The sequence below is a fragment of the Balaenoptera borealis genome, assembly GCF_965194805.1.
Source record: "Balaenoptera borealis genome assembly, chromosome: 8".
Taxonomy (NCBI): Eukaryota; Metazoa; Chordata; class Mammalia; order Artiodactyla; family Balaenopteridae; genus Balaenoptera; species Balaenoptera borealis.
The window spans coordinates 91,894,038-91,909,312 of record NC_138865.1 but is presented as its reverse complement, the minus strand read 5'-3'; the positions used below and the strand labels follow the sequence as shown (position 1 = coordinate 91,909,312).

At 39.1% G+C, this 15,275-nt stretch overlaps 2 protein-coding genes across 16 annotated transcripts in view; one reads left to right on the top strand and one right to left on the bottom strand.

The window, feature by feature from the left end:
* Nucleotides 1-15,275, bottom strand: part of PLPPR1 (phospholipid phosphatase related 1) — a 276,464-nt gene that overhangs the window by 26,050 nt on the left and 235,139 nt on the right. For all 9 annotated transcript variants that reach the window (XM_082404172.1, XM_082404173.1, XM_082404165.1 and 6 more), the window contains one exon: nt 6,781-6,913. In XM_082404172.1, coding sequence (XP_082260298.1) covers nt 6,781-6,913 — 133 coding nt within the window. The remainder of the gene's footprint in view (nt 1-6,780; nt 6,914-15,275) is intronic.
* Nucleotides 1-15,275, top strand: part of LOC309634186 (acyl-coenzyme A amino acid N-acyltransferase 2-like) — a 121,667-nt gene that overhangs the window by 47,744 nt on the left and 58,648 nt on the right. The window lies entirely within an intron of this gene.

Here is a 15,275-nt window from a genome sequence, read left to right as displayed (position 1 = left end):
GTTCTGGGCCAGGAGTCTTGTTTGGGTCTGTAATGCTCTGGTTCAGTGAGGATGACATTCACAGCGGGGCAGGCTTGTTCTCTGCACTGAGCTTGATCCCTGGTTATGCCTTTGAAGTCAGCCAAGGCTCCCAGCCTCAGCATGCCTCCCCTCCCTGCATCCGGAGCCGATCCTGGTCCCGAGTGGGAAGCACCCAACATCTTCTTCTCAAAGTCTGGTGGCTTGGCTGCTCATGGGGTCCAGAGACTGAGGTTCCCTTTACTCCCTAAGATCCATCCTGGCTTTCTCCTCCTCATCTGTTTACCTAGGCTTCAAATCTGGTTCTTGTTGCTGAGTTCTAGAAATATCTCCATCAACTTATAGGCCCATGCCCTGCCTTGCTTTTGACATTTCTCTTTTAATGTCAAGCCTCTGGACTCAGAACTAAAGTCGGGTGCCTGGGCACTGCAACTGATATTTAGACTATGCAGCCGAGGTCAGCTTCCACAGTTAGCACATGGAGCTGGCCTAGTTCACTGGGCACCTAGTTTCCTGGGATGGTCACTGTCCTGCTGTGAAGTCGCTGCCAACTCTAGACGATTCTCACTGTAGGGCAGGCTTTCCCTTCCCATTTGAAATTGCATATCTGCCTCCACAAACCCCCTATTTCCTTTTTCTACATTATTTTCCCCCATAACACTTACCTTCTCACAAACACTATGATTTATATCTGATTTATGATTTTTAGTTTAATGCCTGGCTTCCCCCACTAGAATATAAATTCAATGAGAGCACATAAATCTCTGTTTGGTTCAGTAATATGTCCTCAACACCTTAATCAGTGTTTTGCATATGGTACATGCCCAACAAATTACTTGTTGAAGGTTGAAAATGTGATCAGTCCCCCCCCCATTTATAATTATAAATACTGAATGCAAGTAGAAGTGGACTGATTGAATCAAATGGAGTGTCCTTTCAGATAAAGTACATCTAAATGACTTTCAGAATTGAGAAGGATTTTTTAGTTCTTGAAAAGGCTGAGCTTGTCTCAGGGTATGAATTCTTACAACCATAAAACACTGTGACCTTTGAGGCTGCATTTAAAATATTCATGCTTCATTTAGATCACACTTAATTTATGGCAATTAATTAGCATTACATGAATTAACTCTTTACCATGGTACTTTCTATTCTGTCCAGTGCTATCTAATCCTTAGACCTGACCTAAATGGCCTAAGACTTGCTTGGTATTTAATTAAAGTTTTATTGGAAGTAATAATGGAGCAACTGTGTGATCCCAAATGAAAAGCCCATAATAAACAGTTTCTGGATGACAGGCTATTTTAGGTGCCAAAAGACAATCTAATCTTGGTATATCTGGATCAGTTTTTTCTTTAACTCAAAAGAAAATTATTCAAGAAGGCAAACAAACCAAAAACCCTCATGGAATTCTAATGCTTTTTATTCATACTTTCAGTATTAAATTATAAAGTTACTATTTAATATTTACAAGAATATGATTACTCAAGTATATTTGTGAATGACAAGAATTTAAATATGACTTCCTTATTTTGTCTTTGTTGCTGAAAAGAGAATGTACAGGTTTATCTCTTTTGGGAACTTAAATCTGTGTATGGTGGTTGTTCAATTTAATGCATACCAAAGGAACTGATACAGGAAGGGAAGGAATGGAGAGGGAAAAATGAGGAAAGGGAGAAGCCTTAAATATGTGTCACTAATTTGACCACATTTGTTTTGATAAAACGTTGGTCAAATTTGTTAGTTCAGGCAATTTCTTTCCTCCCTTCCCACATCACGTAACACAATGTGAGAAATTATACAACAGTTTAGAAATGGTTACAGAAGTTAACTATGAGGGTTTATAGCTGAAGCCTGGGAGACCAGGCATCCTCTTTTGGTTTGTTTATTTGTGGAAGTATAGTTGATTTATAATATTGTGTTAGTTTCAGGTATACAGCAAAGTGATTCAGTTTTTTCTCTCTATATATATTTCAGATTCTTTTCCATTATAGGTTATTACAAGTTGTTGAATACAGTTCCCTGTGCTATACAGTAAATCCTTGTTGCTTATTTTATACGTAGCGGTGTGTATCTGTTAATCCCAAACTCCTAATTTATCCCCCTTGTCCTTTCCCCTTTGGTAACCATAAGTTTGTTTTCTATGTCTGTGAGTCTATTTCATCCTCCTTATAATGATGAGAACCTTGGGGAAAAAATTTATTGTTGGATTTGTGAATCAGAGGAATTCAATCCTCTCTGTCAAGGTCAACACAATTAGCATTTGTCTACAGGAAGAGATGGTTTAATTTGAATGTTTTCCCTTTGACTTGGCTATTGCCATTTTCTCAGTTAAAATTTACTTTGACTCTGTGGGGTGGGGTGAGGGGCTATCTGTTCAAGTGCCTGCCACACAGTCTAGAGAAGACAGGGAATTCAAGAGCCAAGGTGCCACTTTCAGCTCTGCTTTCGACGCCAAACACTGTGTTTAGAGGACTTGGCCATCCTTTGGGATAGCCTCTATTTTTGCCACTCCTCCCAAAATGTCTAGCTCTTTTACTGATTTTAAAATTATACATATTTATGATTAAAAAAAATTGGAAATTACAGAATAAAAAGCAAAAAATAAAATCATTCACCTATTAACCTACAACTCAGGAATAACAACAGTTAACTTCTACATTTCTTCAGTCTCTTTTCTATGGGATACACGTACACACACGCAAATATGTACACACACAAATACATGTTCAGATACATATACACACATACGTATCATGTTGCATTCTTTTTATTTAGAAATAATCATAGGTTCCTAGTGTCTTGACTTTTTCCACATAGTGTTATATCATGAATATTTCCCCTTTCATTAAAAATTCTTAAAAAATACCATTTTCTGAAACTGTACCTTATGATGGTAGCATTATTTGTAAAAATTATATTATTGGATATTTCTAATTTATGTTATGACAAAATAATTTTAGTCCATAAAAATTAATTTACATTTCTGATCATTTCCTTAGGAAAGATTATTTGAAGTAGGATTTTGGGTTAAAAAGGAGGCTTATTTTAAGGCTATTGAAATATACTGTCAAATTGCTGTGCAGAAAGGGTATATCAACTTAGTCTCACTAGAATTGTACTAGAATCCCAAGTTTTTTCTCATCCTTGACAGCATAAAGCATTATTTTTTTAAAAAATATTTTGCTAGGCCACTGAGCATTTTTGCAATGCGAAGCTGATTGTATTTGTTGGGTAACACTGTTGATAATGGGTTCTAGAATAATTACATAAATTGCAAGAGCAAAGTCATGCCATTTCAGCTTAATTAGAATAGTTAGCTGAAACAGTTGTTATTTTCTAATGCCATCTGCATGGTGTGTACTTTGGTGGCTACTGGGCTAGAAAAAAAGACTGTTAAGATCTTTACAATAACATTTCTAATGCATTTTATTACCTTATTTAATTTTTTCAAAGGAAACATCTCCATCTAAAGGATCTTTACTTCAAGTAATGTGTTTTTTTCTCTTATGGAAAAATTTAATCCACAGATACTAAGAAAAAGTTACCCATCTCAAGATAGACCCCTCCCCCCATCTTCAACTCTCCTATATGAAAAGTCAGAATAGACTTTTGACTTTCTCTTAGAAATTGCCTTATTTATGTACCTTAATCTTCTAGAACTAAGCTGAAGAGAGGTAATAAAGTTAATTAAACAGGAGGCAAATGAATATTTAAGAATCAGCATTTATGGAAGCAATTTTAGGCAAATCTATGATTTAACATAGTTTTTGCTCTTTACTCCTCCAAAAAAATTATGGAAAACCTACTATGTGCCAGGCATTTTGCAATATGCTGTTGATACAAAGTGAAAAAGATATAGTCCCTGCTCTCCAAGGGATCACAAATTACAGTAGTCCCCCCTTATCCACGGGGGTACGGTCCAAGACCCCCCAGTAGATGCCTGAAACTGTGGATCATACCAAACCCTGTACATACTATGTTTTTCTAATACATATATACCTATAATAAGGTTTAATTTATAAATTAAGTACAGTAAGATATTAACAACAATAATAACAAAATAGAACAATTATAACAATGTACTGTAATTAAAGGTGAATGTAATCTCTCTCTTTCAAAATATCTTATTGTACAAATTTAATGCCTTTTCTATCTTAACTAAGCACTTACCATGTGCTGTGGCTGTAATTTTTGCAGTTTGAGGTGTGACAGCAGAACTAACATGTATTACTTTTTTCTTCTTTACAATTTCACAAACAGAAGATTTGTTCTTACTGTTCAACCTCAGCATGTGATTTTTTTCTTTCCTTATTGAGAACTTTTACCTTTTCACTTAAAGAAAGTGCTTTACGGCTTGTCTTTGGCATATCCAAATTGCCAGCATCACTACTCTTGCGCTTTGGGGCCATTATTACGTAAAATAAGGATTACTTGAACATAAGCCCTGCCATATCATGACAGTTGATTTGATAACCAGACGGCCTCTAAGTGACCGACGGGTGGGATAATTTGGACAAAGGGATAATTCACGACAGAGCAGGATGGCACAAGATTTCATCATACTCAGAATGGAGCATGATTTAAAATTTATGAATTGTTTATTTCTTTAATTTTTCATTTAATATTTTTGGCTGACTGTGAGTAACTGAAACCACGGAAAGCAAAATCATTGAATGAAAACTTAAAAGTTAATTATTACCATCATCTATTGAAAACTGGGTGTCAGGCACTTTATCATAGTATTTTTCATGCTTAGAAGATCCCTAATACAGGCATTATTAGCCTTACCCACACACTCACAGTCCTTGGGAACAGTTACTTTATCCCATTTTATATCATATTCTTCATCTGCACAGTTAGAACTGTAACCTACTTTATAGGGTGTTGGGTGGATCCAACGAAATTATAAAGTGTCTAGTCCAGTGTTCTGTATAATAAATATTCTCGCCTCTCCTCTTGTCTTCCTTGAAGCCACTCTGGTAGCAAGTGACCAAACTCTGGATGTCTTTGAAAGGCACCATTGTTTGGAATGAGTAAACTAGGTAGAGGTGACATCATATGGATGAGGGTATACCCAATGAGCCGACTGCAGACGCCCACAGGTCATTCTGCAAATACCATCTGTAAATGCCGAAGACTATTTTAATGTTAAGGGTTACTTCTTTTAACTTAGGTTTTCTTAGCCCTCCCACTCTACTACTTCCCTAACTCCCATGCCAATGTTAGAAGTTACTGCATATTTTTAAAAAATTTTATTGAAGTATAGTTGATTTACAATGTTGTGTTTAATTTCTGCTGTACAGCAAAGTGATCCAGTTATACATATATATTCTTTTCGTATTCTTTTCCATTACGGTTTATCACAGGATATTGAATACAGTTCCCTGTGCTACACAGTAGGACCTTGTTGTTTATCCATCCTATATATACTAGTTTGCATCTGCTAATCTCAAACTCTCAGTCCTTCCCTCCACCCCCCACCCCACAACCATGAGTCTGTTCTCTATGTTTGTAAGTCTGTTTTTGTTTCATAGATATGTTCATTTGTGTCATATTTTAGATTTCATTTATATGTGATATCATATGGTATTTGTCTTTCTCTTTCTGGCTTAATAGGATAATCTCTAGGTCCATCCATGTTGCTGCAAATGGCATTATTTCATTCTTTTTAATGGCTGAGTAATATTCCATTGTGTATATGTACCACATCTTTATCCATTCATCTGTTAATGAACATATAGGTTGTTTTCATGTCTTGGCTATTGTAAATAGTGCTGCTGTGAACATAGGGGTGCGTGAAGTTACTGCATATTTGATTTTGATATGATCATTTGCTCATGACTTGAGGAAATTCGACCCTTTTCTACAAGAGGAAGAAAAGGATTAAGGATAACCAAAGGAGCTGTGTTCTGGCCCTCACTTTCTCAGTTGTCAGTTCCATATGTTCTAAATGGTATCATGGCTTGTTTTAGCACCATGTTGATACTTTCAGAGTTTTATCCTGGCTCCCATGAACACCTGACCAGTAGGTATTTGCAGGATCTCATTAGAACACTAATAGCTACTTACTGAGTACTCACCATGTAGGAACTCTGAGAGATCTATATTCCTACCTTTACTCACATACACATTCATTCCCTTATTTATAATCATTATCCATATACCCTCAGGATTTTTATAAAAGTCCTAGAAGGAGGGTTATAGAAAATGTCTTAATTATTCCTCATCATGAACACTAATAAAACTATTTGTTTTCCAACTTTGGAAAGGCATTCTTTTTAAGACCTGATGGATTAGATTTTCCATACTTTTTAAAGTTCCCTGTATAACAAAGTTACCGGATAGGAAAGTTTTGTCAGGAAAGTTGATTATTTCTAGTTCATTTAACTGGTGTCTCCTGATGCTGTACCCCCTTGCCTGACTCAGCTAAAGGGTATATGGCAATATCCAGCCAATATTAAAATATATGTCCCAAGGGAATCTCAGATAAGTATTGTGTAGGCAAAAAAAAAAATCAAAGTTGAAATCATTTGTAAAGCAATTTAGTAAGTATTGCTTCACTTTAAGGATCAAAAATTTGACTTGGCACCTGGATCAGGCTCAATTTCTGTACTTCCTGGAAAATCCCCAAAACAACTCTTGCTTTTAAAGTTGATGCTTCCATAGCTTAGGTTATTTTATCAAGTGTGTTCATCTTCAGTAAGTTTAGTAAGTTTTACCTATAAGTGAGGGCTTAGTCCAACATGCCCTTGTACTCACCTATGAATCTTATGATCCTTCGGAGTAAGGGGTTCAGGTAACAGCATTCTCCGGTCAGAATTGTTTTCTCCTGGGCAATCAGAGATTCTCTGGTTGACTTTATGAAATACATGGATATCTCACCAATAAAAATCTGGAGAAGGAATGTTGAAGAATTGTCAAGTTGGATAGCTGTCTGATAAAAGAGACCAGTAGCTTAAGAAAAAACTCAAAACTTCTGAGGCTTCACAATTACATTAGAAGATATCATGTTGGAGAGATGGAGAGTTAAATAGTAATTTGCAGTTAACTCTTCAAAAGAATTAGAGAAAACAATAATTGATAATTTCAGATAGATTTCAGGCTATAATATTAAATTCTAAAGTCATATAAAACCTAAGCTGAAATAATAAATTGAATAATAGAATCTATGATAAGGCTCACTCAGGCTGGATTTGAATATTTTTAACTGAATGTGTGCATTGCAATGATGCGGAATGACTGGGACAGCCCAGGAGGGCGTTATACGCACCCATCGCAATATTACTTCATTATGTGGCAATACTACCATCTTTATTTGAACACATTTGCCTGATCGATATTCTCCTACTCTGAACTGGTTGACTGTCACACCTTTATGATTGGCACCTCTCGTTATCTTGAACTAATACACGTATATTACCATTTAAATCATAATGCCTTTGTGTACATTGTAAGCTTCCTGATGACAGGGACCATATCTTATATTTCTTCATTATGCTTATAGCACCCAGCGCACTGTATTCCCATTTAAAATAAGGATCTGGCATGAGGGAAGTTGTCACCAACTTTGACACTGCCGCGACTGAAGACTGAGAACCTTCAGTGAATAAAAAGTTAATAATTACCACTATCTATTGCAAACTGGGTGTCAAGCACTTTATCATAATAGTTTTCATGGTAACAAAATCCCTAGTGTTGGTAGTATTACCTTTGCTTTACTGGTGAAGAATGAAAGTTCAGTGTAGTTAAGTAACTTACCCTCCAGAGCATACAACTGGCATGTGGAGGCACTGGGATTGGTATTCAGTACAACTGGGTTCCAAAGTCCACATTTACCACCACATCATATGCCACTTTTATTTTCTGAACCCTCATTTCAATATTTCCCCAGAAGAATGTGATCTTATAATTGTTCTTCTTTGTTATGCGTGTGCTTGTGGTTTTAGATAAACTTCATCAATGTTTTAAGAATTCCTATGCCTTATACTCTTCCTATCGTTATAGAATATCTGTTTAGATGGATCAAGATGCCGAAGTCATGAATGGCACATGAGAGATGGAAGTTAAGTTATAGAATAGTAAAACTGGAATCGTCTACAGATGTTTTCCCCTTCCTTTTATGAGGGAGGAACCCGAAAGTCTCAGGGACTTGGCCACACATAGCCAGACGGTGTCTGAAGCAGCTCTAGCAGGTGGTCTATAAATAGATACTGTTATCCCATTGTACAGATAAGACACCTGAGGCGTAGAGGGGTTAAATAATTTGTCCAAGGTCGTCACGAATCCTAGCTCTGAAGCCAGGAAAACCTGGCTCCAGAGTCCTTTCTCTTAACTGCTACGCTTTTACTCAGCAGTGATGCAATAAAATATTTGTTGAATTTGTGTTTAATGTTGACAACATAGAAAACAAAACAAATGCAATATGCTTTAAACACTAAAAAATGTAGATGATATTAAAGTACAAGATAGAATGGTGTAATGGAAATAGAACTATGGGCAAGTCAGAATGGGATGGAAGTTGGCAGGAAAAGACTGAGTTCAGGGTCAGACAGACAAATGATGGGCCAGCATGGATCACCTTGGCAGGTGCTGTCTATGTACGTCTAAGAATATTTTGTGCTTGACGTCCTTTGGAATTAACAATGAGTTGATGCTCCATCAGGTGAAAATATTTGAATAGTTTCGAGAACTCAGCCCTCCCTCTTTTCTTGTTAGACCTATCTCTGCCAAAACAAGGTGCCAAGGGGCTTTGTTTGTCTCCACTGCAATGATGGCACTGCATTACTGTTCTTTATCTTAGTGAACAGATGGGGATAAATTCATGCATAGTCGGGTACATGAAATAGTATTTCCTTGAGGGAGCTTTCTCTGCTCCCACAGACTAGCTTAGGCATTCATGTTGTACGTGAACCTCTTACCTTGTGTTTCTCCTTTCCATTTCTATCACAAATTACAATGATAGTACGATTACATACTATCATTGTTATTCCTTGTTATGGGATGTCCCACATGTCTTATTCCGGTTATGCCCCCAGGGCATAGCCCAGTGTAAGGTACATAGTAGTTATTCAATGTTGAATGAATTAAGCATATCAGATTAATGCAGGTTTTTTTGAATACAAGTTTAACGAGGTAGACTATAAAGAAACTTTGCCAGGTCCCCTCAGGAAAAGGGAGATCCTGCCTTGTCATTGTTCCCACAACATATTACACAGATCTCTATCCTGACATCTACCCAATTAATTGCAATTATTGTCTGTATGTCCCTCTTCATTTGACTATGATGTCCTTATGGGAAAGACTTTTGCCCTTCCTTGCATGGTAACTAGAACAGGGACTGGTATATAGTAGATTCAATCAATATTTGTTGAATGAATAAAAGACTGAATCTTTAGAATATCTATATATGGGTAGAACCCTCTGATCTTAACTTCTCTGAAGATTTCTCTGCAGGGAATTCCCAATATGGACCAGAAAGCATGCAATTTTTGCTGTACTGCTTAGGAATATAGTAAAAAATTAAGGATTAACTAATACAAAGTAAAGTATCTCTTTTAAACTAAATTTACTCATATACTCATTGTGCATTCAACGATTTTGGAGAGGGAGCACCCATTCTGCCAGGAATTGTTCTAGCATGGGAGACGTAGCTGTGAACAGAGAATAGTGGGGGAGACCACAAACAAATAAACTAGTAAGTATATCATGTAATGTTGTGAAATGACATGATTAAAAAGTAAAGCAGGGAAATGGGATGAAGAGTGGTAAACACATAGGAATAAGAAGAGAAATAAGCATTGCTTGCCTCAGCCATTTCAGAAGCCCAAAACATCCTTACTCTATAAGAGAGAGAGAGAAGAAAATTCTAGAAATTCTCCATTTAGTGAAGGTTGTCACTACTCACGCAAGAGGCAAAAAAGCAAGAAAATGTGAGAGAAAATGTACACAAAACATGTTCTTGTTAAAAATACACATGTGCACACATACACACAGATCTAAACAAAATCACTCCAAGGCATACCAAACAAAACTTGTGAAAAGGGTATGGGGCTCAAATAAATCCATAAGTAAAATGTCCTAAGACTCTCATGTCAAAGGTGATAAGCAGTATAAGAATTGATACTATTGGGACTTCCCTGGAGGTCCAGTGGTTAAGACTCCATGCTCCCAATGCAGGGGGCCCGGGTTTGATCCCTGGTCAGGGAGCTAGATCCCGCATGCCGCAACTAAAAGATCCCCGCAGCCAAATAAAAAAACCAAAAATCAACAAACAAACAAAAAACAAGAATTGATACTATTGGTCAACAATATTCAAATCACAATTGAGGTATGAAATACAAAAGAAAAAAATCAGAGCAAGGATATATGCTAACCTATATATCTAATTACCGACATAATACTTTGAGTATATTAAGTAATAATGTTTACATAAAGAAGGAAGGAAGAAAGAAAGGGAGGAAGGGGGTCATTTTATAACTTCAAGGTAGGACAGGATTCCTGGTCCATCCATTTCAGACTGTGATGGATGTAAAGGTCTCTGATAAAATAATCCAGCTCTTAGATCTCAGTGAATGGGCTTCTTGGGTGTTCATTTCACTGCGTTTCTCTGATCACACACAGGGTGCTATTTCTCCATCCACTGGGCTCCATAGTCTCACGCAGGGCCTGATTCTGCTTGGAGAGAGAGAGGGAAGATTCTGCTTGATAAAGGTAGGGGTCTCTTTTCTTTCCTGCCTGGCCCCAGCTGATGTTGGAAGCCGTCTACACACTGGCAGATTTATGACTCTGGTTCTGGCAATGGTTGGGTTCCTCCATCTGTACCTTTGCCACACACACTCTGCCTCTATCCACCACTCTTTTCAGAGAGCAGCTGGGACATGCGGGACTCTCCATGTGTTCGGCCCTGGCTGTCCTGCCTATTATGGCCTTTCAAATTGTTGGCTAACAAGCATCCTATCACTCATAGCAAATGAGCATACCCTCTGGTGAGAAATGATCAAGGCCAGACTCTAGACCTGGCCATGAACAAACAGCAAGTGAATTCCATTGGTGCATCTCTCATCCCCCAGCTATGCTGGCTACAATCACAAGTGACATGACCTAAGACACTTAGATAACAGTAAATATACTTTTAGTGAGGATAACTCGATAATTTTGTCTTTCAAATATGGAAACCCAAATGGCAAATAAACAAATAACCCTGGAATATAATACATCAGTTTGGTGTGTTATCTTGCAGACTTCACTTCTTTACAATCTTTAAAGGAGATCTGATAAGTCATAAATAAGTGATATAAATGCAAAATATTTAGGGGATAGTGTTCAGATTTCAAAATATAAAATCTGCAGAAAAAGTCATTGGAAGATGTATTATAATTTCATATTGTAGGGGGGACTCACTGCATGTTCTATGTGGCTGTCATCATAAAGGGTGTCTAGAATTCCTGGAATATATGTTTTGGGTTCACACATATGCTAGTTGTAGCTCTGGTACTTGGCAATATCAGAGTCATTGCTGTTTCTTGAATGTGGGCTGTTGAGTTGAAATCTCAGCTCCCTCCCTTCTTGATGTGTGACTTTGGGCAGGTAACTGAACCTTTCTGAGCTTCTGTTTTTCTTTTTTTCATGACTTTGAACATGAGGGTAATAACTATATCAGAAAATTATTGAGAGTATTAGAAAATGTATGTCAAAACATCTATAGGTGCTCAAAGAATGTTTGTTGCTTTCACTTACTGGTCAGTCTAGGCAAGAATGTGTATTGAAATTGCTTGAAAAATTGTCCTGGATTAAGAAAACATGGTGTGATTCTAGCTCTGCTCTGCCCCTAACCAGATGTTCGGTCTTGGACCACTTGCTTGACCTCTCTGGGCCTAGTTTCTCATCTGTCAGTTTCTTATCTGTTGGACTAGGAGACCTTTAAGTTGCTTTTCCAGCTCCAACATCTTTGCCTTTATGATAGCAACTGACAAGAGAGGGCTAATTAAGGGAACTGAAATCTTGTAATTGGGCTTTAATCTCTCTCCTGTTGGTTAAGCTCTCCAGGGCCAGTGTAGTTTCTTGCAATGCTTCTTCCTTCAGCCTTCATTCACTTTTAAAATCCCATGGGGCTTTGCCCTCACCAAGTAATCTTCCCTAAAAGCAAAGCAGACACAGCCTGCTCCAGAGTCATCACATTGCCTGATACCTCTGTTACCTGTGCGCCTAAGGACAGCAGAGGCTGGTAGCTCCTCCCTGGATTTCTGTGTGTCATGCTCGGAGGAAGAAGAGAGGGTTCTTTGCATGCTTCTCAATATTAATATCTAAGTAGCTTCAGAGCTTTCAGTCCCAGGGATTTTTAGATGCTTCCAATATCCTCCTTGGGAAGATTCTTTACTCATGAGCATTTCCAAGAAAGGCAGGCATGGTTTTTGCCGTAGATTTTGTTTAAAAGTGACCCAGGGGATTTTAAATGTACAGACTATGCAGCCAGTCCTGGCTGCCGACGTCTAAATGCTCTGCTTTCATCTTTGCTGATGAGTGCCGTTGACAGCCCAGATCTGCAGAGAGGTTCTGCTCCTCTGACCTGCCGAGCTGTGCTTGGTTCAAGAACTCTTGACTTCTGCTTTTTCACACCTAAGTGTAAGTAAAGGAATTCAGCTCTAGACACTTCTATGCCTCTCAAAGCTGAACGCTTCAATAGAATCAAGGCCACGTGGATGATGGCATTTTGGAAATCATTCAGCAACTCAGATAATAAATGTTTTGTGGATTGGAGCGTCATTACTGGTCTTAATCCAGGGGTGGCATCTACCCATTCAAAACTCTTTTAAGTTGACACTTGCTATATAATGCAACACCAAGGTGGGACGCTACATTTCCAAAGCAGGGTATTCTCTTGAGCCTTTTTTTTTTTTCTTTCTGGACGGTGGATGCAAGAGAAATGGGAATTTAAAATGAGTTAGCTAAAATACTGCTCTTAACAAAAAGTAAAATGCATTGTGATCACCAAGTAAACTGACCATCACATAATTTTAGGCAAACAGTAGTCTTTTCAAGAAACAAATTATCAAAGCTCCTAACACAATCATCTATTCACCAATCATTAAAAGGGGCATCTCAAAGGTGGTAAGCAAGTCTCTCCATGGGACGATGTTAAGGGAAAAAATAATCTGTAAAGGAATTTGGAGCACTCATCTCCCACATGGATAGTAAATAGGGAAATGGATATTTTTCTTCAACGTTTTAAAAAAAAATCCACAACAATTAATGAGGCTATCTATAACCCTTTCCCAGAAAAAAAAGTAAATTGTAATGACTAAGTACATTTGCAACAAAGAAAATGTGTTCACGGTAAAAAAAAAAAAAAAAAGTCATGAGATAATGTACAAAAGGGAAAAAGATGTGAATGATGAAGTGTTAAAAAGGGGTTTCAACAGATGAGGTTGTTCAGTACAGGCACCCACACTGTCTCCTTTGCTCTGGCAGCTGCGTCCCTCGCCAGCCAGGCAACAGATGTGCACTTACCCAGGGCCCACTCTGATTCACACTGTGCATTGAGCTTTTGTATTCACTGCAAGAGCTTATGGTCCAGAAACCCCCAGGTGAAGAGTTGCAGTTTCCTCCAGATTTTGCCTTTCTATCAAATTATGCTTGTCTCTTCCTCTCCCAGGAAATTCTAGATGAGTCTTGTGTGTGTGCGCATGCACACTTGCACACAAACTGTGAGCTGTGTCAATTCTCTCAGGCTGGGCGTCAAACGTTCTGCTGCTTCAGTTCTAAATACTCCCATCACTTTGTTGTGAGGCCAAAAAAAGGTTTACTAGCTATTTTCTCATGCCTGTGGTGCTGGGGCTGAGATACAATAAGGGTAAATCAGATTCTCCACCGGGTTAAATCCTCTTATCCAAACAGGCTCTCTGCCTTTGACTCTGAGTCTGTGAGTTTATTCAGGGGGCCTGAGGCAGTTGTTAGCCAGGGTTTCCACGCTGGTCAGAATGCACCCTGCAGGTTTCCTGGAAGTGTGGGCCAACACTTTTGGCTAAATGGTTCTGGACACAATAAATCCCCCAAGCTCTAACCTTTCCTAAGTCCCCGTACAGCTTTCTCCTGTGTGACCTTGCCTCAACATGATGCTGATCCCTTCTGACAGCGAAGCACAAAAGGAGAAATAGGAAATGACAGGTCAAACCCATGGCAGTCTTTTCCCTCATGCCTTTCTTGTGTGTCCCTGCCAGCAGCGCCCATCCTTGGAGACACGGCAGTTTAGGATGCTAGCTTTTTCTATGGTTAATTTGCTAGAGCAGCGATCCCCGACCTTTTTGGCACCAGGGACTGGTTTTGTGGAAGACAATTTTTCCACGGATGGTGGGGGGGATAATAGTTCAGGCGGTAATGTGAGCGATGGGGAGCGGCAGATGAAGCTTCGCTAGCTTGCCCGCCGCTTACCTCCTGCTGTGCGGCCCGGTTCCTAACAGGCTGACGACCGATACCGGTCCGCGGCCTGGGGTTTGGGGACCCCTGTGCTAGAGAATACACAGAACACCAAGGACGAGTCCAGGTTGAACTACCTTTTTTGAGAATTGCCATTAGTTTGTGTCACATAAGTCACCCCCGAGGAGTCTTGCCTTCTTTCTACTACAGGGAAAATAGGAAATGTGTTTAAGAAGGAGTAAACACACACACACACACACACACACACACACACACACACACACACACACACAAACTCTCTCTCTCTCTCTCTCTCTCTCTCTCTCTCTCTCTGGCATTCTGTGAAACACCTGGCCAGGCACAGATTGAACTCCCGAAAGAAAGTCAAGAGAGCGTAGGGAGTTGGGAATCTGACATTTGGAGTCTTCCAATTAGAAGGTTCTTTTTTCATCTCTCAAGGAATATTAGAACCAGAAAGATCTTGGAGATCATTTGGCCCAACCCCACCTTTTATGGATGAGAAATCGAACCCAAAGAGGGAACATGCCTTATCAGAGGTCACACAATTCCCGGGGGCAAAGCCACAACTGGGATCCCTCCCTCTCCTGACAGATCAGGCCTGAGACAGGATGACCGCAGTGTGAGGATAATGAAGGATGCACACGCAGGGGCAGGGGGCGTGCTGAGCTAGGCACTCGGGATCTGTGTGCAAGTGGCCCATAAAAGACTGCTCTAGGATACACCGTATCTCTCCAGGAAGGGGCAGAAGTAAACATGGCTCCTTGCTCCCAGGAGATGTCCCTGAGCATCAGGGGAGTTCTGCCCTCTGTCCTGCCGCTGCT